A 21864-nucleotide genomic window follows, 5' to 3' on the forward strand; every position below is an offset into this window, starting at 1 on the left:
AGTATAGACCTTTTAAGCAATCCAATGCTTCAAAGGAAGAGGGAAGGTGAAAAGTACCCAGTCAGAGCCCGTCTGAACAATTTGGTCAGCTACATAAATTCTGAATTTATTTATTTTTTTATGACCATGAAAATTAGTTCCTTTGTTCTACCGTGTTTCAGATTCAGCTGCACCCATCCAATCAAGTTTCTAAAAGATCTGGAAACAAACCTAACCTGATCTGCAGATAGAGTCAGGTATTTTGACATCTAAATGATCTAGACTGTGTCAGCAAATAATTGCACCTGCATGAAAATTGAGGCTTAGTTAAGGTTGTGTTGAAAATCAGACCCTTTACATTATTACTTTATTTATTCTTAACTCACTCCGGCAAAAGACACTGATCTTACAGCTGACATCTGCCACCTTCTGGACAAAGATGCTATAGCTTTATTAACTACAAAAGAAAATACACTAATTGTCTAAATGACAGCCAGCAGTCCTGTTGAGGAACAGTAAAATTTGAAAGCAGCAGGTTTTCCTGACTATAGTGTCTTCATAGAAGTAGGCTTGCCGCTGTAATTTCCTACAGTAAAAAATCCAGTATTAACTCTAAAAATGGTATTATTTGTCTGTAAGTAGAGTTCTCTGAATGTACAGGTTTCAGAGTAGCAGCCGTGTTAGTCTGTATCCGCGAAAAGAAAAGGAGGACTTGTGGCACCTTAGAGACTAGAATCATAGAATATCAGGGTTGGAAGGGACCTCAGGAGGTCATCTAGTCCAACCCCCTGCTCAAAGCAGGACCAAGCCCCAATTTTTGCCCCAGATCCCTAAATGGCCCCCTCAAGGATTGAACTCACAACCCTGGGTTTAGCAGGCCAATGCTCAAACCACTGAGCTAACCAATTTATTTGAGCATAAGCTTTCGTGAGCTACAGCTCACTTCATCGGATGCATTATATAAATCTCCCCACTGTATTTTCCACTGAATGCATCCGATGAAGTGAGCTGTAGCTCACGAAAGCTCATGCTCAAATAAATTTGTTAGTCTCTAAGGTGCCACAAGTCCTCCTTTTCTTTTTTCTGAATACACTGTCTCCACCAATCTACACACTAGGAGAAGTTAAAGCAACTAACAGTCATTAGAGAGCATAAAGAAAGTATGTAGCCTTCATAAGCCCCTGACTGCTTTCCTGGAAAAGACAAGCAGGGATGGAAGGAAGGAGAGTGTACATCTACAGAAGCAATATATTTTTTCACTATTTCTGAGAGCTGGGAAGGGCAATGAACCTGTAGGTTGGGTACACTTTTTTCTTCCTTTATATATTTTCCTCCAATATTTCCACTTTTGGAAACTACTGAGCAGGAATCACTTTGAAGATAAACCAATCATGTCTGTTTAAAGAGACTGCCTTATCCAGCAAGCTCTGTCAACTTAGCCTCTGGGTTTAAAACAGTAACTCTGGGTAAAAATGTGAAGCGAAAGCCAAGTGGCACAGCAGTATAAAGTATACTGCAGAAAATAATAATGCACTGGCAGGGAAATTAATTGGATGATGAAAATGTCTTTTCCATCTTTAACTTTTATGATCTCTGCAAAACTCATTAATAAGAATTAGAGGCAAACATTTCTTGGAAGCCACTAGAACTCGTGTGTAATAACTCTTCTGGGGGAGGCAATTTAACTTTTGTGACATGGTTTGATACATCCTTGAGTTCATTTAGGAAGATGCTGTTTGGAAATGGTCTCTCTTTTTGGACCCTTCCCCCAACACCAGAAAAACACCACTACTGCAAAAAACCCAAGGTTTTATTTTTTATTAAATTGCTTTTTGGGTAAACACACCTCTCCTTATATTCAAGCAATGAAGGCAGCATGACCCTTTGAAAACTAGATCCTGCTGAATATCTGAAACTGCTTTATGAAGAAAATTAAAAGGTTGAAGGACCATCTTATCCTCATGGAAAACTAAAGAACAGATTCACCGATTTTTCAGGCCAGAAGAGACTATTATGATAAACTAGTTTAATTTCCTGCATAATAGAAGTAATACAATTTCACCCAGTGTTTCCTGCATTACATCCAACAACTTGTGGCGAATTAAGTCATATCTGTGAGAAAAACATACAACCTTGATTTAAAGAGTCCAAAGTGATGGAGAATTTACCACATCCCTTGATAAGCTATTCCAATAGTTGATAACCCTCACTGTTAAAAGTATGCCTTATTTCCAGTTTGAACTTTGCCATCTTCAACTTCCAGCCACTAGATCTTGTTATGTCTTTGTACAAGAAAGCTCTTAAAAATCTAGCAAAAAGGCATCTTCTACTTGCTCAGTAATTATGAACTGTGATCAAGACAGCTCTTAAAATCTTCAGTTTGAAAAACTAAACATATTGAGTTCCTTCTGTCTCTCACTGTAAGATATGTTTACATGACCTTTAATCATTCTTGTAGCTCTTCTCTGAACCGTCTCCCTTCTTTTCAACATCCATACTGAAGAGCATTAGACTTCAGGACCTGAAACACTTCTCTTTGTTGTAACTTTGGGGAATGGCAAACACATAGCATTTTTGTTGGAAAGCTATGTTTTCAATATTTAAACATCTTAATTCATTATAATCTAAACAAAAAAGTGAGAGGCGTGGGGAACTTCCAAATTCAAGCTATGGTATAAAAGATGAACTCATTTAACACTCTTAAATGGAAATGTAAACTCAGGATTCCACTAGCTGAAAAATAAACACACTGGTAGGAGACACTTTCTGGCAGAGGTAATTGCCACCAAAAGCCTATCTTGAATTAAAGGAAGTAAAATAAATTCTCATTTATCGGTTTAAATGGATGTTACTAAAGGTTAAATTCAGATCTCAAGAATGGATAGGAACCTGACAGCAGGAAAAAGATTAAAGAGGTCTTTGGAAAAAATGCTTTACCAGCAGGTGAATAAATATTGATTTACTGTCTACTGTATCAAGGAAGCACCTAACTGCTACAAAATATAATTTATAAACCATTTGAAAGATTATATTTGATTAATTAAATTAATGTAACCAAAGACAAAAAAGACTGCATAAAACTGTAGCTGGTAGACAGAAAAGAAGAATAAGCTTTATTCCTAACTCAAATGGAAAATATTTCATTTTTACATTATGACTCCAATTCTATTTTCATTGAAGCCAACAGCTAAATTCCCACTGACTTCAATGGGACCAGGTGTGGGCCCTGTATCTGTCCCTAGTTAAAGGTTTAGAAGACTAAGGAATGTAATGGACTTCCTCTGAAAGGTAGATGAGGCCCAGAAACCAGGTTTCTATCCATCTAGTTCTTATCTTTTTGGAAGCAAATATCAGGTTTCAAAAGGAAGAACATAAAGAGAACAGAGGAGAGGAAAGAAAATGTGTCAGTGGGGAGAGGCATGGAAAGGTATTAGTATTTTAGTCTAGAAAATATTTAGAAAAATCAAAATACATTTCAACTTAAGTTTTTTTTAAGTCCCTTGATTGGTTGGTTGGTTGGTTTAGGGCTTTGGGAAATGTACAATATTTCATTAACAATTTAATATGTTTGGGAACCAGTGTTTCTCACTTTAGTCATACCTGCATGTTCTGGTCAATTTCATTTAGTCACCTGACTCTTCAGAAATATTTTACAATTTTTCAGTCAATAATAGTTGTGAGATTCCCCCACACAGCTTCTCTCATCCTCCAGTGATGAGGCACCTTCTTAGCTGGTATAAACTGTGATAACACCACTGAAGTCAATTTACACCAGCTGAGGATCTACCCCATGGCATTAAGGGTCGGAGTTCTCTCCAATACAATCCAACTTCCACATTCTGTGGAATAATGATTGTCTGTTACCCTTGACACATCCCAAACTTGGCACATAAAAGTTGCCCACTAAAGTCTGTAATCTTACTGGTGGGCTTACTTTTCATGTAAACAGGACCCTCAATATTTCTTTTCCAGATCGCAACTCTAACCTTCTATAGATCTACACTCCATACTCATTTTCTGAAAATGCAGACAAATGGCCAAATCTAGGACAATCCCAAATTCTGCAGACTCTCCCCACCTACACCCATGAATTTTATCATTGATCCCTCAAACCTATGTCCCACTCCTTCTCGGTCACCCATGTGTTGCATACTGTTAAATATATTTCTGATTTAATTCAAACTTTAAAACACTAATACTTATCACTCATCAAATCTCTCTCTCTCTCTAACATCTATTGTCACATGTGGCTACCCACCTCCATCTCTGCATATTATTAAACAATCATCACATTCCATATTAAAAATAAATAAATTAACTACAGACAAATAAACAGCCATACGTACTATTGCCGAAAGCAAGCACCCAAAGCAACCCCAAATGGACTGAAAATATTTTTGCTCTGCTGCAGTTCTACTCTTCCTTTATTAGAAAATCATTTTAGTTAAGCTATTTTTTTTTTCCAGTCCTTTAAGACAGGTATCACTGAAGTATGTGTTGCTGACATGAATCAATAAATCCTTAAGGGCCAAATTCTGCAGTCATTGTACACTCACTTAAAGTTCCCACTAAGACAATGGGAGTTTTGCCTAAATAAGGAGTAAAGACTGCCGAATTTTGCCATATTAAAGCAGGTATTGGTAAATATATGGTCATGTACGTAGGCAAGCATTAGCAACCAGCAGTGATAGGGCCAGATAGTGTGTGATGAGACCCTAAGTATGTTTCTCCATAAAACTCTGCTAATGCTTCTTTGATCCAACATGCTTTTTTTGTTAATAGCAGCACTGGCTATGGAAATTAAAGTCACAGAAGGGAGAAGAAATCTACATAGACCTAAAAATATTGCCTGCTTATGCAAATAATTATTTTCCAATACAGTAAATTGGTTTAATTACAGGAGAATTTTTTTCTACTCGTGCCAGGTTCCTATCTTTTATGATTATCAAAAAGATATATTCCTTTCAAGGTGAAATATCCTGACCATAAAAACTTAATATAAAAATGTGTTTCAACTGGAAAATAAAAGTTTCTAGCTTCTTTCAAATGAAAGGAAACTTACCTGAGCCTGGAGTCTTTAAAGGTGTCTAGGTATGAAGGATAACTCCACCCAATTTTATTCCCTTTACATCGTAGTTCTATGCTCTGCCCTGCAGGCAGACTCAAAGTGGCAGCAGGTTTCTGGAAGCGGCCTTTATCCATCACTTGGATCATTATGGACTGGGATTTTGTGGATGAGTCACTGGATTCTCTCTCCTTTAATTTAGGGAGTTTGGGCTTCATTTTTTTGTTGGCAGGTTTAATTTTGTTTTCTCCTGGTTCCTTTGGACGTTTACTCTTTGCAGGTTGTCCGGTAACTAATAAAAATGTGAAGAAAAAAGCAATGTGTTAATGATGATTTTCAAAAAGCAAAAAATTATACAGTATAATTATCTTTGAAAGGTTTCTTCTCTGCTAGTGTCTATAATAACTACAATCTTTATGTAAAATTAGTTTTCCCTCCTGGAAGCTCACCTTGATCAGCCTTCATACAAGGAAGACATAGAAAAATTGACTGGGGTTATAAATGTCCATATGAGTTTGGAATTCTAAGTATTAAACCACCCAATGTCACATGTTCCAGAAAAATACAGACTGCTCTTAATGTTTACGAAAATCTGTCTCTGTGTGTAACACAGTTAATAGGAATAGACAAATAAATGAAAAATATCAGAACTCAGTGTAACATGGGAACAAACACCTTTGTCTCAATAATTTCAGTCAAAACAGTCAGTTCCATCATGCACTTTCAATTCACCACATGACTAAGTAAACTTTACATCTTAAAATATGTCGTCATATGTGGCCATCCACTCCTACACCTCTGTATAATTCTGTAGACAATGTGTTAAAAGAATGGGGCCACATAACAAATATCAGGAAGTTTACAGATCACTGCTGATTTTTCAGTGCATTTGTTAAATGGTGTGGGTTTCTTTATAGTGATAATATATTTGACATTTAGAAATCTCTAAGGCAACAGCTAGATTTTTCAATAATAGCCATCAATTCTGGGTGCCCTACTGGAAATTCTTAGGGCTTGATAGAGAACCTAACACCTTCAGTTCCTATTAACTTCAACTGGAGTTGTGTGTGCTCAGACTTTCTAAAAATACGGTGTCTCAAATTGAAGCTCCCAAAATTAGTGGCCAATTTTTAAAATGTTCACTTTCAAGAACACTTCTGGACCAAGGATGTCTGGCCAGTAAATATTCATCTAATGAAACAAACAAAAACTTGAACCATAAGCAAAGTCAGTAGAAGTGCAGCAGCAAGGCAAGTCAGTGAAAAAAAAACTGGTACTGCCTTTGCTACCTTCAAATCCCTTCCAAAAACTCCTTCTGCCACAGCGCTTAAATGAAGTGGAGATAGATTATTAAACCAACCAAAGCCATAATAATCACAAAGAGGGGTACATGCCTTCCAGCTTCAATCTTGCAAAAATGGCACTACTCACACAAGTTATTCCGAAGTTATTCTGAAGGAACTCAAATGTGAAACTGCAGGACTACTAACTGTCATCTGTAACCTATCATTTAAATCAGCTTCTATATCTAATGACTGGAGGATAGCTAATGTGATGCCAATTTTTAAAAAGGGCTCCAGAAGTGACCCTGGCAACTACACTTCAGTACCGGGCAAACTGGCTGAAACTATCGTAAAGAACAAAATTGTCAGACACACAGATGAACATAATTTGCTGGAAAATAATAAACATGGTTTTTGTAAAGAGAAATCATGCCTCACCAATCTACTAGAATTCTTTGAGGGGGGTCAACAAGCATGCGGACAAAGGAGATCCAGTGGATATAGTGTATTTAGATTTTCAGAAAGCCTTTGACAAGGTCCCTCACCAAAGGCTCTTAAGCAAAATAAGCAGTTATGGGATAAGAGGGAAGGTTCTCTCATGGATTGGTAACTTATTAAAAGATAGGAAACTGAAACAAAGGGTAGGAATAAATGGTTAGTTTTCAGAATGGAGAGAGGTAAATAGTGGTGTCCCCCAGGGATCTGTACTGGGCCCAGTGGCAGATGAAATTTAATGTTGACAAATGCAAAGTAATACACATTGGAAAACATAATCCTAACTATACATATACAATGATGGGGTCTATTAGCTGTTACCACTCAAGAAAGAGATCTTGAAGTCATTGTGGATAGTTCTCTGAAATCATCCACTCAATGTGCAGTGGCAGTCAAAACAGCAAACAGAATGTTGGGAATCATCAAGAATGGGATAGATAATAAGACAGAAAATATGACATTGCCTCTATATAAATCCATGGTATGTCCACACCTTGAATACTGCGTGCAGATGTGGTCGCCCCATCTCAAAAAAGATCTATTGGAATTGGAAAAGTTTCAGAAAAGGGCAACAAAAATTATTAGGGGTGTAGAACAGCTTCCATATGAGGAGAGATTAATAAGACTGGGACTTTTCAGCTTGGAAAAGGGGTGTCTAAGGGGGGATATGATAGAGGTCTACAAAATCATGAGTGGAACAGAGAAAGTAAATAAGGAAGTGTTATTTACTCCTCATAATACAGGAACAAGAGGTCACCAAATGAAATTAATAGGTAGCAGGTTTAAAACAAACACAAGGAAGTATTTTTTCACGCAACACACTGTCAACCTCTGAAACTCCTTGCCAGACGGTATTGTGAAGGCCAATACTATAACAGGGTTCAAAAGGGAGCTAGAGAGAGTCATGGAAGATAGCCATTGATGGACCTATAAGCCAGGATGGGCAGGAATGGTGTCCCTGGCCCCTGTTTGCTAGAAGCTGGGATTGGCTGACAGGGCATGGATCACTTGATGATAACCTGTCTGTTCATTCCCTTTGGAGCACCTGCCATTGGCCACTGTCAGGGGACAGGATACTGGGCTTTGTTGACCTTTGGTCTGACCCAGTATGGCTGTTCTTATGTTATTCTGTACATAAACGCTTGCAGGATTGGGCCTTAATTGAGCAACCACATGATTTTATTGTCACTTCGTCAGTTAGTCATGAAACTAACTTTTAATGGCATGTTCAGTTTCGGTTCTGATCCTGCAAACACATGAGTAACTGAATAAGACACTCTCATGAACAAAGTCACTCACATGTGGAAGTGTTCTTGGAAGCAGGCCTTCAGTTTGCATGCTTTTCAGTACATGAACCATGTTTTTACTTCTCTCAAGAATGATGCACTATTAATCCATTTTGCTTTCTGCTTAGATTTAACCTCCCCTCTGCACTTATAAGTGTCTTTTTTCTCTGTCAATAAATAATGCATGATAGTCACACTACTTGTACTAACATTGTGACAAATACTATGCCAACAGGAATCTTTTGGGAGAGGTGCTTGGTGATTAGACACAACAGTTGTGAAGGCTGGGGGCTTCATTTTTAAGGTCTTATCAACATGGGGAGGTTAATTCAGTTTTACTATAGTTTGTTCTCATTAAATTGCCTTGTATCCACAGCCAGTACCCCATACCCATTACAGTAGCCATGTCCCTTAAAACACTGTACTTTGTGGGCCTCCATCAAGCTCCTGGCTTGATTGCCTTCTTTGGAGAGCTGCATATTCAGTCCCACCGGGAGAAGAGTCACCGAAATGCAGACATCTACAAACACTGTGGGCAAATGAAGGCACTGAGCTGGTACCAATGCAGAGTCAAACCAAAGGTGCTCAAGCAGAAGACAGGAGATAAGGACAAGACCTCTGGTAATGCTCCCACTATTTGCCCATACTCTGAGCACCTGGACCACATTTTTTGCATGTGATGCCACCACTGCACTCAGAACAGCAAATGTGACCCTGGGATGCATAAACAGAGGACTCTCAAGTAGGAGCAGAAGAGGTTGTTTTACCTCTGTATTTAGCACTAGTGCGGCTGGTGCTGGAATACTGTGTCCAGTTCTGTGTCCACAATTTAAGAAGGATGTTGATAAATTGGAGAGGGTTCAGAGAAGAGCCAGAAGAATGATTAAAGGATCTGAAAACGCACCTCATAGTTATAAGCAAAACAGACTGAGCTCTGAATCTAACAAAGAGAAGGTTAAGGGGTGACTTGATTACAGTCTACAAGTATCTACATGGGGAACAAATCTTCAGTCTAGCAGAGAAAGATATAATAAGATCCAATGGTAGGAAATTGAAGCTAGAAAAATTCAGACTGGAAATAAGGCATAATTTTTTAACAGTGAGGGTAATTAACCACTGGAACATAGTTAATGCGTTGCTATGGATTCTCCATCACTGACAATTTTCAAATCAAGAGTGGATGCTTCTCTAAAAGATATGCTCTTCGGACAATTTTGGAGAACGTCTATGGCCTGGGTTGTACAGATCTTCTGGAGATCAGATCTTCTGGCCTTGGAATCTATTAAATTATGTGGTGAACAGTTTTCCACAAAGCACCCTAGATATCATGGCAAGCACTCAACACACCATGTAGATCATGGAGTCAGAGCAGGAGGAGGCAGTGAAAATCATATGAATTGGCAGATTATACGAGAACCGTATGCATACGGCCAGCCTGAAACTGTAGTAGTATTATGTGCTGTATTACAATACAACCATATATGGGGATTTAAACAACTTCCCCCGCCCCCACGTACTATCTGAGGGTATGTCTACACTATGAAATTAGGTCAAAATTATAGAAGTCGGTTTTTTAGAAATTGTTTTTATATAGTCCATTGTGTGTGTCCCCACACAAAATGCTCTAAGTGCATTAACTCGGCGGCGTGCTTCCACAGTACTGAGGCTAGCGTCAACTTCCACAGCGTTGCACTGTGGGTAGCTATCCCACAGTTCCCGCCACCCACTGGAATTCTGGGTTGAGATCCCAATGCCTGATGGGGCAAAAACATTGTCACGGGTGGTTCTGGTACATGTCCTCAGGCCCTCCCTCCGTGAAAGCAACAGCAGACAATTGTTTCGCGCCTTTTTTCCTGAGTTACCTTTGGAGACGCCATACCACGGCAAGCATGGAGCCCGTTCAGCTCACTGTCACCCTACATCTCCTGGGTGCTGGCAGACACGGTACTGCATTGCTAGGTGGCAGCAGCTCATTGCCTTGGGGCAGCAGATGGTGCAATAAGCCTGATCAACTCGGACATGATGATGGTTCTCCTGGCCGCCCTGGTAAGGTCGGTCAGGAGCGTCTGGGCAGACATGGGCGCAGGGACTGAAATAGGAGAGACTCGACCAGGTCATTCTCTTTAGTCCTGTCAGCAGTCTTATTGCACCATCTTCTGCCAAGAAGGCAGGAGATGAGGATGGCTAGCAGTCCTATTGCACCGTCTGCTGCCAGCCAGAGATGTAAAAGACAGATGGAGTGGATCAAAACAAGAAATACACTAGATTTGTTTTGTATTCATTTGCTCCCCCCTCTATGAAATCAACGGCCAACAATCGTTTCTGTGAGATCTGTCAGGGGCACCTTGAAAAGTTTAATGGAGATTCAGTCCTGCCTGAAATACCAGGGGGAGGGATAGCTCAGTGTGTTGAGCATTGGCCTGCTAAACCCAGGGTTTTGAGTTCAGTCCTTGAGGGGGCCATTCTGTGTGACAGTTGTTTTTGTTTTTCTTGATATAAAGCCACCCCCTTTGTTGATTTTAATTCCCTGTAAGCCAACCCTGTAAGCCATGTTGTCAGTCGCCCCTCCCTCTGTCAGAGCAACAGCAGACAACTGTTCCACACCTTTTTTCTGTGCAGACGCCATACCACGGCAAGCATGGAGCCCGCTCAGATCACTTTGGCAATTAGGAGCACATTAAACACCACGCGCATTATCCAGCAGCATATGCAGCACCAGAACCTGGCAAAGCAAAACCGGGCAAGTAGGCGATGTCAGCGTGGTGACGACAGTGATGAGGACATGGAAACAGACTTCTCTTAAAACACGGGCCCTGGCAATGTGGGCATCATGGTGCTAATTGGGCATGTGCATGACGTGGAAAGCCGATTCTAGGCCTGGGAAACAAGCACAGACTGGTGGGACCGCATAGTGTTACAAGTCTGGGATGATTCCCAGTGGCTGCAAACTTTTGCATGCGTAAGGGCACTTTCATGGAACTTTGTGACTTGCTTTCCCCTGCCCTGAGGCGCATGAATACCAAGATGAGAGCAGCCCTCACAGTTGAGAAGCAAGTGGCAATAGCCCTGTGGAAGCTTGCAATGCTAGACAGCTACCCGTCAGTCGGGAATCAATTTAGAGTGGGCAAATCTACTGTGGGGGCTGCTGTGATGCAAGTAGCCAACGCAACCAAAGATCTGCTGATATCAAGGGTAGTGACCCTGGGAAATGTGCAGGTCATAGTGGATGGCTTTGCTGCAATGAGATTCCCTAACTGTGGTGGGGCCATAGACGGAACCCATATCCCTATCTTGGCACCGGAGCACCAAGCCGGCGAGTACATAAACCGCAAGGGGTACTTTTCGATAGTGCTGCAAGCACTGGTGGATCACAAGGGACGTTTCACCAACATCAACGTGGGATGGCCGGGAAAAGTCCATGACGCTCGCACCTTCAGGAACTCTGGTCTGTTTCAAAAGCTGCAGGAAGGGACTTTATTCCCAGACCAGAAAATAACCATTGGGGATGCTGAAATGCCTATAGTTATCCTTGGGGACCCAGCCTACCTCTTAATGCCATGGCTCATGAAGCTGTACACGGGCACCCTGGACAGTAATCAGGAGCTGTTCAACTACAGGCTAAGCAAGTGCAGAATGGTGGTAAAATGTGCATTTGGATGTTGAAAAGCATGCTGACGCAGTTTACTGACTCGGTTAGACCTCAGCAAAACCAATATTCCCACTGTTATTACTGCTTGCTGTGCGCTCCACAATATCTGTGAGAGTAAGGAGGAGACGTTTATGGCAGGATGGGAGGTTGAGGCAAATCGCCTGGCCGCTGGTTACACGCAGCCAGACACCAGGGCGGTTAGAAGAGCACAGGAGGGTGCAGTGCACATCAGAGAAGCTTTGAAAACCAGTTTCATGACTGGTCAGGCTACGGTGTGAAAGTTCTGTTTGTTTCTCCTTAATGAAACCTCCCACCCCCCCTTGGTTCACTCTACTTCCCTGTAAGCTAACCACCCTTCCCTCCCCCCTTTGATCACCACTTGCAGAAGCAATAAAGTCATTGTTGCTTCACATTCATGTATTCTTTATTAATTCATCACACAAATAGGGGGATAACTGCGCCAAGGTAGCCTGGGGGGTGGTGGAGGAGGGAAGGACAAGGCCACATAGCACTTTAAAAGTTTAAAACGTTAAAAGTTATTGAATGCCAGCTTTTTTTTGGGCAATCCTCTGGGGTGGAGTGGCTGGGTGGCCAGAGGCCCCACCGCGTTCTTGGGCATCTGAGCGAGGAGGCTATGGAACTTAGGGAGGAGGTCGTTTGGTTACACAGGGGCTGTAGTGGTGGTCTGTGCCCCTGTTGCCTTTCCTGCAGCTCAACCATATGCTGGAGCATATGAGTTTGATCCTCCAGCAGCCTCAGCATTGAATCCTGCCTCCTCTCAGCACACTGCCACCAGCTATCAGCTTCAGCCCTCTCTTCAGCCCGCCGCCTCTCCTCCCAGTCATTTTGTGCTTTCTTGCACTCTGACATTGTCTGCCTCCACGCATTCATCTGTGCTGTGTCAGTGTGGGAGGACAGAGAACATTCCATCATGAGTGCGCTTTTTTCACCTTCTAAACTTCGCTAGCTTCTGGGAAGGAGAAGATCCTGTGATCCTTGAAACACATGCAGCTGGAGGAGAAAAAAAGAGGGACAGTGGTATTTAAAAAAACATTTTATAGAACAATGGGTACACTCTTTCAAGGTAAACCTTGCTGTTAGCATTACATACATAGCACATGTGCTTTCGATACAAGGTTGCATTTTGCCTCCCATCACCTCCTGGCTAACCCCTCTCCCCACCCTCTCCCTGTAGCTATCAGCAGGGAACATTTCTGTTCAGCCACAGGCAAACAGCCCAGCAGGAACCGGCACCTCTGTATGTCCCCTTAAGAAAAGCACCTTATTTCAACCAGGTGACCATGAATGATATCACTCTCCTGAGGATAACACAGAGAGATAAAGAACTGATGTTGTTTGAATGCCAGCAAACATACACTGCAATGCTTTGTTCTGCAATGATTCCTGACTACGTGCTACTGGCCTGGCGTGGTAAAGTGTCCTACCATGGTGGACGGAATAAGGCTGCCTTCCCCAGAAACCTTTTGCAAAGGCTTTGGGAGTACATCCAGGAGAGCTTTATGGAGATGTCCCTGGAGGATTTCCGTTCCATCCCCAGACATGTTAACAGACTTTTCCAGTAGCTGTACTGGCCGCGAATACCAGGGCAAATTAATCATTAAACACGCTTGCTTTTAAACCATGTATACTATTTAAAAAGGTACACTCACCAGAGGTCCCTTCTCTGCCTACCAGGTCCGGGAGGCAGCCTTGGGTGGGTTTGGGGGGTACTGGCTTCAGGTCCAGGTTGAGAAACAGTTCCTGGCTGTCGGGAAAATCGGTTTCTCCGCTTGCTTGTTGTGAGCTACCATCTTCCTCGTTCCCCAAACTTGCTTCCGTGTTGCCTCCCTCTCCATTGAAGGAGTCAAAGCACATGGTTGGGGTAGTGGTGACCGAACCCTCTAAAATGGTATGCAGCTCATCATAGAAACAGCATGTTTGGGGCTCTGACCCGGAGCGGCTGTTTGCCTCTCTGGTAGGCTTGTCTCAGCTCTAAGTTTCACGTGGCACTGCTGCGGGTCCCTGTTATGGCCTCTGTCCTTCATGCCCTGGGAGATTTTGACAAATGTTTTGGCATTTCGAAAACTGAAACGTAGTTCTGATAGCACCGATTCCTCTCCACATACAGCGATCAGATCCCGTACCTCCTGTTCGGTCCATGCTGGAGCTCTTTTGCGATCCTGGGACTCCAACATGGTCACCTCTGCTGATGAGCTCTGCATGGTCACCTGCAGCTTGCCACGCTGGCCAAACAGGAAATGAAATTCAAACGTTTGCAGGCCTTTTCCTGTCTACCTGGCCAGTGCATTTGAGTTGAGAGTGCTCTCCAGAGCAGTCACAATGGAGCACTCTGGGATAGCTCCTGGAGGCCAATACCGTCTAATTGCGTCCACAGTACCCCAAATTTGACCCGGCAAGGCCGATTTCAGCACTAATCCCCTTGTCGGCAGTGGAGTAAAGAAATCAATTTTAAGAGCCCTTTAAGTAGGAAAAAAAGGGCCTCATCATGTGGACGGGTGCAGGGTTAAATTGATTTAACGCTGCTAAATTCGACCTCAACTCCTAGTGTAGACCAGGGCTTAGACAGACCTAGGAGCCTCTCTCCACCTGCATGGCTTTTATCACCCTCTTCTTCCACCCCCATCCCCAAAATACTATCTGCACTTGAAACTTAAAGCTATAGAGCTTTTATTTCCCTAAAGTATCAAATCCCACAACTATCAGCCAAATGTGACACCCGCAATCCCTACTTCCCAAGCTGCAGGATGATTGCTCTCCCTCCCAGTTGACTATAGCTCCCCTCATCCCCCTTCCATTGAAGATGTCAGTACCACAGGCGTTAAAAATAAATCAAACACATTACATGGCAGGTATTTTTACTGTAGCTGCAGATACAGAAACTAGTAGAAAATGGACTTTGGATCACAATTTATACAGTGCATTACATTATATTATAAATTGCCAAAATCAGACAACACAGACATTCAAGAAATGCATAAGGATTGCAAGGCAATCATGGCTATTTTCAATCATTCCCTCAGCCTTGTTAACCTTTTGTGTTCAAACCAATTACTGCTAACATTTATTTTGCAGTTTACTTTGGGCTAATCTACAGATGTTTAAAAGAGAATAAGGCAAAGATAGTACAATATTTTGGCAAGCATATTGCAAGACAATGCAACCTTCTCAGGGCAGCCTAGACAGGCATTGTTTCCTTTCCACTCCTGCACCAGCTGGGGGAGGAGGGGCACCATCCTGGTAAATAGCTGCGCTGCTATTTTCCTGACTTGCCCATTGCCCATTTGAGCAAGACCCCTCTGTATTTCATGGGGACTCAACCCAGGGTAACATCCTCCAGTGTAATAACAGCTTGCAGAGACAGACATGCAGTTACAGTACTAACATGCCCCTCACTCTCCTCCCACACCCAGAGTCCCCACACAGCATTGGTACAGGGGTCCTATGCAAGGAGGGCGTAAATCAGAAAATGTCTCACCATCTCGAAATGAACCACATAATGGGAAGTTCAAATGTGAATGACATTTTATCACTGTTGGTAGGGAGACTAGTACTCGGACAACTACTTGTGCTTTTTCTGATTTTCCTAAGCACCGGTGATGCTGTACCCCACACATACAAGAACCTGAGAAGCAAAAGAAGATTTACAGGGAAACAGTGACTGCATCCCAAGAAAGGGCCAGTTAGGCAGAACGGTCAAGGGATAGTTTTCTAGAGCAAAAAGAAAAGGAGTACTTGTGGCACCTTAGAGACTAACCAATTTATTAGAGCATAAGCTTTCGTGATGCTCTGTTGTACCAATAAAATAAAAACCAGCAGGATCTTATTAAAGGGAAAAAGGCAAAATACCACATTTATTGTGAATACAGGAAGAATCATAGTAAGCAGTTAGTTATAGCTATAACATTCCATTCAATCTCATATTTATTCACACATTCATTCATACACACACACACACACAGGTTCTTCAAGGTTGTTATCATAGTTACCAGCCTTAGAGTTGCTCATGCCAAGCCACTGGCCAGGTGGCCTGGACATGAGGAGGGAGCAGGGCCTTGTCAGATGCTCATCTGATGCTCCTGGAAGTTGGTTTGCAGAATCAGACCCCAAAGTTCTCACTTTTTAGAGTCTATTTTTATAGGAATTTCTTCCTATGCCAGTCTATGGGAATTGCTTCATCATGCTGTTGCTGAATCAATCAGCAGATAGCACATTCCTGACGGCTCCAAGATGTTATCTTGTTCTTTGGTTCTCCCATTCTTGAGGCTGTTGGGTGGATTCCAGTCTGCCCTCCGGGTGGGGTCCTCTGGTTATTTCCACTTGACGCCTTCTTCAGCCGATGGACACTGGATTCTTAGGCTGGCACCTCCCTGATCATTCAGTTATTATCCACACCAAGCATCCATCCACATACATCCTCTATCTCTATTTTAATCACAATTGTTAATACAACAAAAGGGCGGGGAGTCTCTGGGTGTTGTTTCTGTTGTTAGAGTATTGCTTTGAGTCTCTCTCTCTGTGAATTGCTTTGAGAACAGACTCTGTCTTAGAATGTACTAACACAATTAGCAGCTTGCAAGTTTCACACAGAGAGGGAGAGAAACAGTACCAAAAACCAAGAGACCTCTTAATCAGTAATACCCTGGAATTTAAACTCTGGGGAATCAAACTCATTTGTGATTTTAATACAGAACTTCTTTAATATGATCCAACAGCTCAAATAAATTGGTTAGTCTCCAAGGTGCCACAAGTCCTCCTTTTCTTTTTGCAAATACAGACTAACACGGCTGTTACTCTGAAACCTTTCCTAGAGCAATCATACAGATTTAGAAGGGAGCATAGAGCCCTGAAAAGGGACATGATGCAACCTAGCCATGTCCTGCAAACTACAGAGAATATACCATACTTGGACCTCCCTTTCACTCACAAAAAGTGCAGACCCTTCCCACTCCAATCAATCCCAATGGAGAAGCAGAACAATTTCTAACACCTCACCTACACATGTACGAGAGCACTCAACTCTCTGGGCAGGCCACAGTTCCACTGCTCTTAAGCTTACACTATAACTTTTTTATTATTCAAGTAGTTTTGATACCTCAGGTTTTTTGTACAACTTGGTTGAAAAGTTTCATTGAGGAACAGCGTTCCCCTTAATTACATAACATCCTCCCCACAGTATCAATTCACAAAAAAACCCACAGCACATACATGGTAGTAATTTCCTTGGTTACAATACATTCATTAGCCAAAACACATCCCTGACCCTAATCATCCCTAACCAGTTGGAGCATTTTGCTCGCTCTGGCTGTTCATAACATTCAGAAAGTTTCCCCACCTCTCCCTTCCACCCATCGGTCAGGCTTGCTCCGTTGCTGTCACAGATACTGTGCAAAATACAGCAACTACTTATACAAAGCACATAATGACAAGAAGGATTTAGCCATATCACGAATAACCTCCACCTTCCCAGCAGTCTTCCAAATGCACTCTCCAGTCATCTTGCAGCTACAGCTCTGTTTTCCTACCCAGATGTTCAATAAAAGACTTCAGGGAAGCAGAGGGTAAGCTAGATCTCTGAGAATGCTGGAAGGAATCATGACCCTATTAAATGTCCATAGTAGACTGGGGAGCAAAAATTCCTTTGCTCATTCCAGAAAACTGGCCTGAATATCTAAAGACTCTGACACCATGGACCTTCCCATACTACCCCACATTAATATTGGTGAACCTTCCACAGTGATCAACCAGGCAAAATACTCCTTCCTGATGACCAAGTCTTGGCTCTGCTGTGTGGGGCAAGGAATAGGTATGGAAGTTGCATCAGTAGCCTTTTTACAGTTTGGAAACCCCATCAGTGCAAAGACATCAACAACGTCCTGTGCATTGCCAAGCTTTATGACCCAGCACAACTGCACCCTCTGAATAGCATAGCAAACAGCCCCAACAGTTCATCTGCCAACACCAAATCAGTTAGCAAATGACCAGTAGCAATCAGGGTGGTGAACTTCCAGAAGGTGATTACAACACACTTCTCCATGCTGAGGAGAACTCTCATGTTGATGTTCTGCCACGGCAGCTCCAGTTCTGAACAGATCTCTAGGAAAATAGCCTTCCACATCCTGGAGTTAGCTCACGAAAGCTTATGCTCAAATACATTGGTTCGTCACCCCAGTTCTGCATCACTATTCTGTCCCACCAATCAGTGCTAATTGAGCCCAGAAACAGCACTTCAAGTAAAGCTGTTCCAACAAGATGCCCTGCAGAAGTAACTACTCAATTTCATCCTTTTCCTCCAGCAACACCTGTAGCCATATTGCTGCGTCCACAGCCCCAGACCGAAGCCCACTCAACTGCTAATACATGTGCATCATTCTGCTCAAAGTAATAATGACTGTCATGATCACAGCAATCTGCCATGTGTCCTCCATGCTGCCTGACAGCATTTTGAAAATGGCACTGGCAAAATACAGATGATTTATGGGTAGGGTTGCCAGGTGTCCTGGTTTGAGATCAGAACACCCAGTCAAAAAGGGACCCTGGCGGCTCTGATCAGCACTGCTAAGCAGGCCGTTAAAAGCCCAGTTGGTGGTGCAGCAGGGCTGGCAGGCTCCCTGCCCAACTCTGCACGGCTCACAGAAAGTGGCCGGCATGTCTCTCTGGCTCCTAGGCAGAGGGGCAGTCACAGGGGCTCGACATGCTGCCCCCGCCCTGAGCACCGGCTCTGCAGCTCCCATTGGCTGGGAACCGCCTGAGGTCAGCACCACCTAGAGCCCGCACCCCAAACCCCCTCCCGCAACCAAACTCCCTCCCAGAGCCCGCACCCCCAACCCCCTGCCCAGAGCCCCCTCCCACACTCCGAACCTCTCAGCCCCAGCCCAGAGCCCCGTCCTGCACCCCAAATCCCTCATCCCTGGCGCCATCCCAAAGCCCACACCCCCCGCCAGAGCCCTCACCCCCTCTCGCACCCCAATCCCCTGCCCCAGCCCCATGAAAATGAGCAAGGATGCGGGAGAGTAAGTGACAGAGGGGGTGGAGAATGGGGTGAGCGGGGACAGGGCCTTGGAGAAGGGGCAGGGCGAGGATATTCGGTTTTCTGCAATTAGAAAGTTGGCAACCTAATTATGGGTTGCCAGGAGAGTTGGATCCCAAGTCCCAGAATTCCTGTAGATTCCAGTAGGCAGCCCACAATTCACTGCAAGAAGAATCCTATAATACATTCAGCTGAGCAGTCGAATATGGTATGGGGTATATATAATATATATAAATCACATAAAATCATGACTGATATGGAGAAAGTAAATAAGGAAATGTTATTTACTCCTCATAACACAAGAGCTAGGGGTCACCAAATGAAAATAATAGGCAGCAGATTTAAAACAAACAAAAGGAAGTATTTTTGCACACAACGCACAGTCAACCTGTGGAACTCCTTGTCAGATGATGTTGTAAAGGCCAAGACCATAACAGGGTTTAAAAAAGAACTAGATAAATTCATGGAGGATTGGTCCATCAATGGCTATTAGCCAAGATGGGCAGAGATGGTGTGCTTCTGTTTACCAGAAGCTGGGAATGGGGGACAGGGGATGGATTACTTGATGATTACCTCTTCGGCACCTGGCACTGGCCACTGTCGGAAGGCAGGATGCTGGGATAGATCAAACTTTGGTCTGACCCAGTATGGCTGTTCTTATGGGATATCTGCCTAGGATGTTGCATGGTTAATTCAAAACAGCATATGGAGCTGCATGGACACAATGGGACACAAGGGAAGTACCTTAACCCATCATAACAAAGTGTGAACGTGCTTTAGTTCGATATAGTTAATTCAATGTATTTAGAGTGGTCAAACTAATCCAAAACAATATGCTCATAGAGACAAGACCAGAATGACAGAGGCAGCATCAGTTTGGCCATTTACCCAACAGGGCTGGTTATGAATTTCCCTATTCCAGCTGCACACTTAAAAACCAAACACAAAAAACCCCCACCACAACCTGAAAAGGAAATTTGATTAAAATGAAGTTCATGTCCTTTCACAAGGACAGTACGTAAAAACTACATGAAGATACAAGTTAATTGCAATTAATCTCTATGGACAACAAATGACCTAGTTCACCACAAGTTTTCAATGATTATATTGCAATTATTGTTGTTCCATATTAAGATGTTATTTTTGAGAAATGACTACCTGAAAAAATAACTGTATACTTTACCTAGAATGCTGTTGCTCTTGAATACTAATATGGAAGCAAGCAAAACAACATTGAAAACATTATTTTAATAACTTTGAAGATTGGGGCAGTATCCCAGTATGCACCTATACAAAACATAAATCAGTTTTCTGAATCCCTTTAATCCGATCAGAGCCTGCAACCAGTAAAAATATCTCGCTAGCAACTTTTTAAGATCTGCATCTTGTACCAGTGCTTTTTTTGGTTTTCACTCACCACGGAAGTACTACGTGCAAACGCACTTCTTCTTTACGGTGTCCAGCACTAACTTTTTTCCCCCCTTCAGGAAAAAAAAAAAAAAAGAATCCTGTTCTCATCTAAGGACTGAAATCCTGTGCTTAATTAAAAAAAGCTTGGCATTTTTGCAAATACTTTTTATTTCCCAAAAAGAGCTGTGCAGAAAGAAGCTGTATTTTTGGTCAGTACCCATGAATGCAAGAAAACCAAAGCCAGGTTGTTGGCAGCAGTGTGAAATTGTATAATAGCATAATCTGTTTTTCATTTAGGGAAGAGGAGAAGCTGCGGAGGCTCTGGCAGCTGTGCAGGATGGGACCCAGAGAGAATTGCACTCTTTAAACCTGACAACTAATTTCTACGGCGAACAGCTCCAGGATTCTTCCTCCCACTCCAAGTCCTTTCTGCGCTGCTGTGAGATGGAAATCAACTCCTTACTGGAGATGGGTGGGAATACCAAGTAACCCCACCTCCCACCTAAAAGTGGACACGTTTACATGAATTGCAAAGCCCTGGAAATAGTATCCCAGCTGTAGGAATTCAAGCAGATTGCAAACCCAGCCCCGTTTACACACCTATTGATACGTCTGGGGGAGACGGGTGGAAAGTGCCGCTGATCTATGGAAAGTGAGGGAAACAAATGTTCCGTAGGAAGGGTGAGGGGTGCCTGGTCTGTGCAGTATGAAAAGAGACGAAGGGAGCCCCTAAGAAGTGGGGGCAATAAGGGAGGAGAAGAAAAGCGAGGAAAGGGCTAAAGGGAGCGTGTCGACAGGAGGGGCGCGGCAGGACTGTGGAACAAGCTGTTTGTACAGCACCGTGCACTATGCCCCCCCATGCAAACAGCCGCTGTGTCCGCTAACCCAGGGGAAGGGCAGCAAGGGGCCGGGGGCAGCCGTGACAGGACGAGCCAAGGGGAGCTCCCGAGGGCAATGGAGCTGGGGCCGCAGCGAGACACAGAGCTCCCTGGACCACGGGAACAACGGGCGGAGGGGAGGCTGGGCTGGGGAGGGAGCCCTGTGCCCCCAGTCCGCGGACTCACCATTTTGTAGCGTTTCGTGCAGCAGCAGGAGGCTCAGCAGGACCCACAGCCTCATGTCGGAGCAGCCGCGGGCAAGCCGAACCGCGGGGGCTCTGGGAAGTCCGCCGCAAAGCTCCCAGTGCAGGGAGGGGGAGCTAGCGCCGGAGGAGGAGCCCGCTGGAGCCCGCCGTCCCTGCACCAGGCGAGCTTTCCAGTCTGAGCGCGCGGGGAAGGGCTGCTAGGGGCCCTGCCGGGCCCCCTGGGCAGCTGCGGAGCAGGGCGGTTCGGCACGCACGTGAGAGCCCGGCGGGGGCGGGGCAGGTCCGGTCTCTCCCCCCAAGAAATCACAGCCAGCGCCGGTGAAACCTGCTGTGCGGGCAGCGCGCACCTGGGCCGCCCCGGCCTGCAGCACGGGGAGAATAAAACAGGGAGGCGTCGGTCCCCGAACGCCTCTGGAAGCCTCCCGGGGTCCGGCCCTGGCAAACGCACGGACTGGTACCGGCTAGCGGCGCGTGGGCCACACTGTTCCCTTGAACGTGCGCCTGTGTCCCCAGCCGACTTTTCCTGCCCCTGCAACCCAGGCGTTACATGCCCCAGAAACTCAGC

The 21864-nt window shown here is 43.9% G+C and overlaps 1 protein-coding gene across 2 annotated transcripts in view; it reads right to left on the reverse strand.

Annotated features, from left to right (window-relative positions):
* PDGFRL (platelet derived growth factor receptor like) overlaps positions 1-21864 on the reverse strand; it is a 51988-nt gene that overhangs the window by 29799 nt on the left and 325 nt on the right. Inside the window, exons 1-2 of one of the 2 annotated variants that reach the window (XM_073341915.1) lie at positions 21280-21855; positions 5042-5336 (exon numbers count right to left, since the gene is read on the reverse strand). In XM_073341915.1, the coding sequence (XP_073198016.1) occupies positions 5042-5336; positions 21280-21334 (350 nt within the window). In that variant the 5' untranslated portion in view covers positions 21335-21855. Of the gene's footprint in view, positions 1-5041; positions 5339-21279; positions 21856-21864 lie in introns of those variants that run through there. The other variant, XM_073341917.1, reaches the window with a different exon arrangement.

The sequence above is a fragment of the Lepidochelys kempii genome, chromosome 4 (genome assembly GCF_965140265.1).
Source record: "Lepidochelys kempii isolate rLepKem1 chromosome 4, rLepKem1.hap2, whole genome shotgun sequence".
NCBI classification, from domain to species: Eukaryota; Metazoa; Chordata; order Testudines; family Cheloniidae; genus Lepidochelys; species Lepidochelys kempii.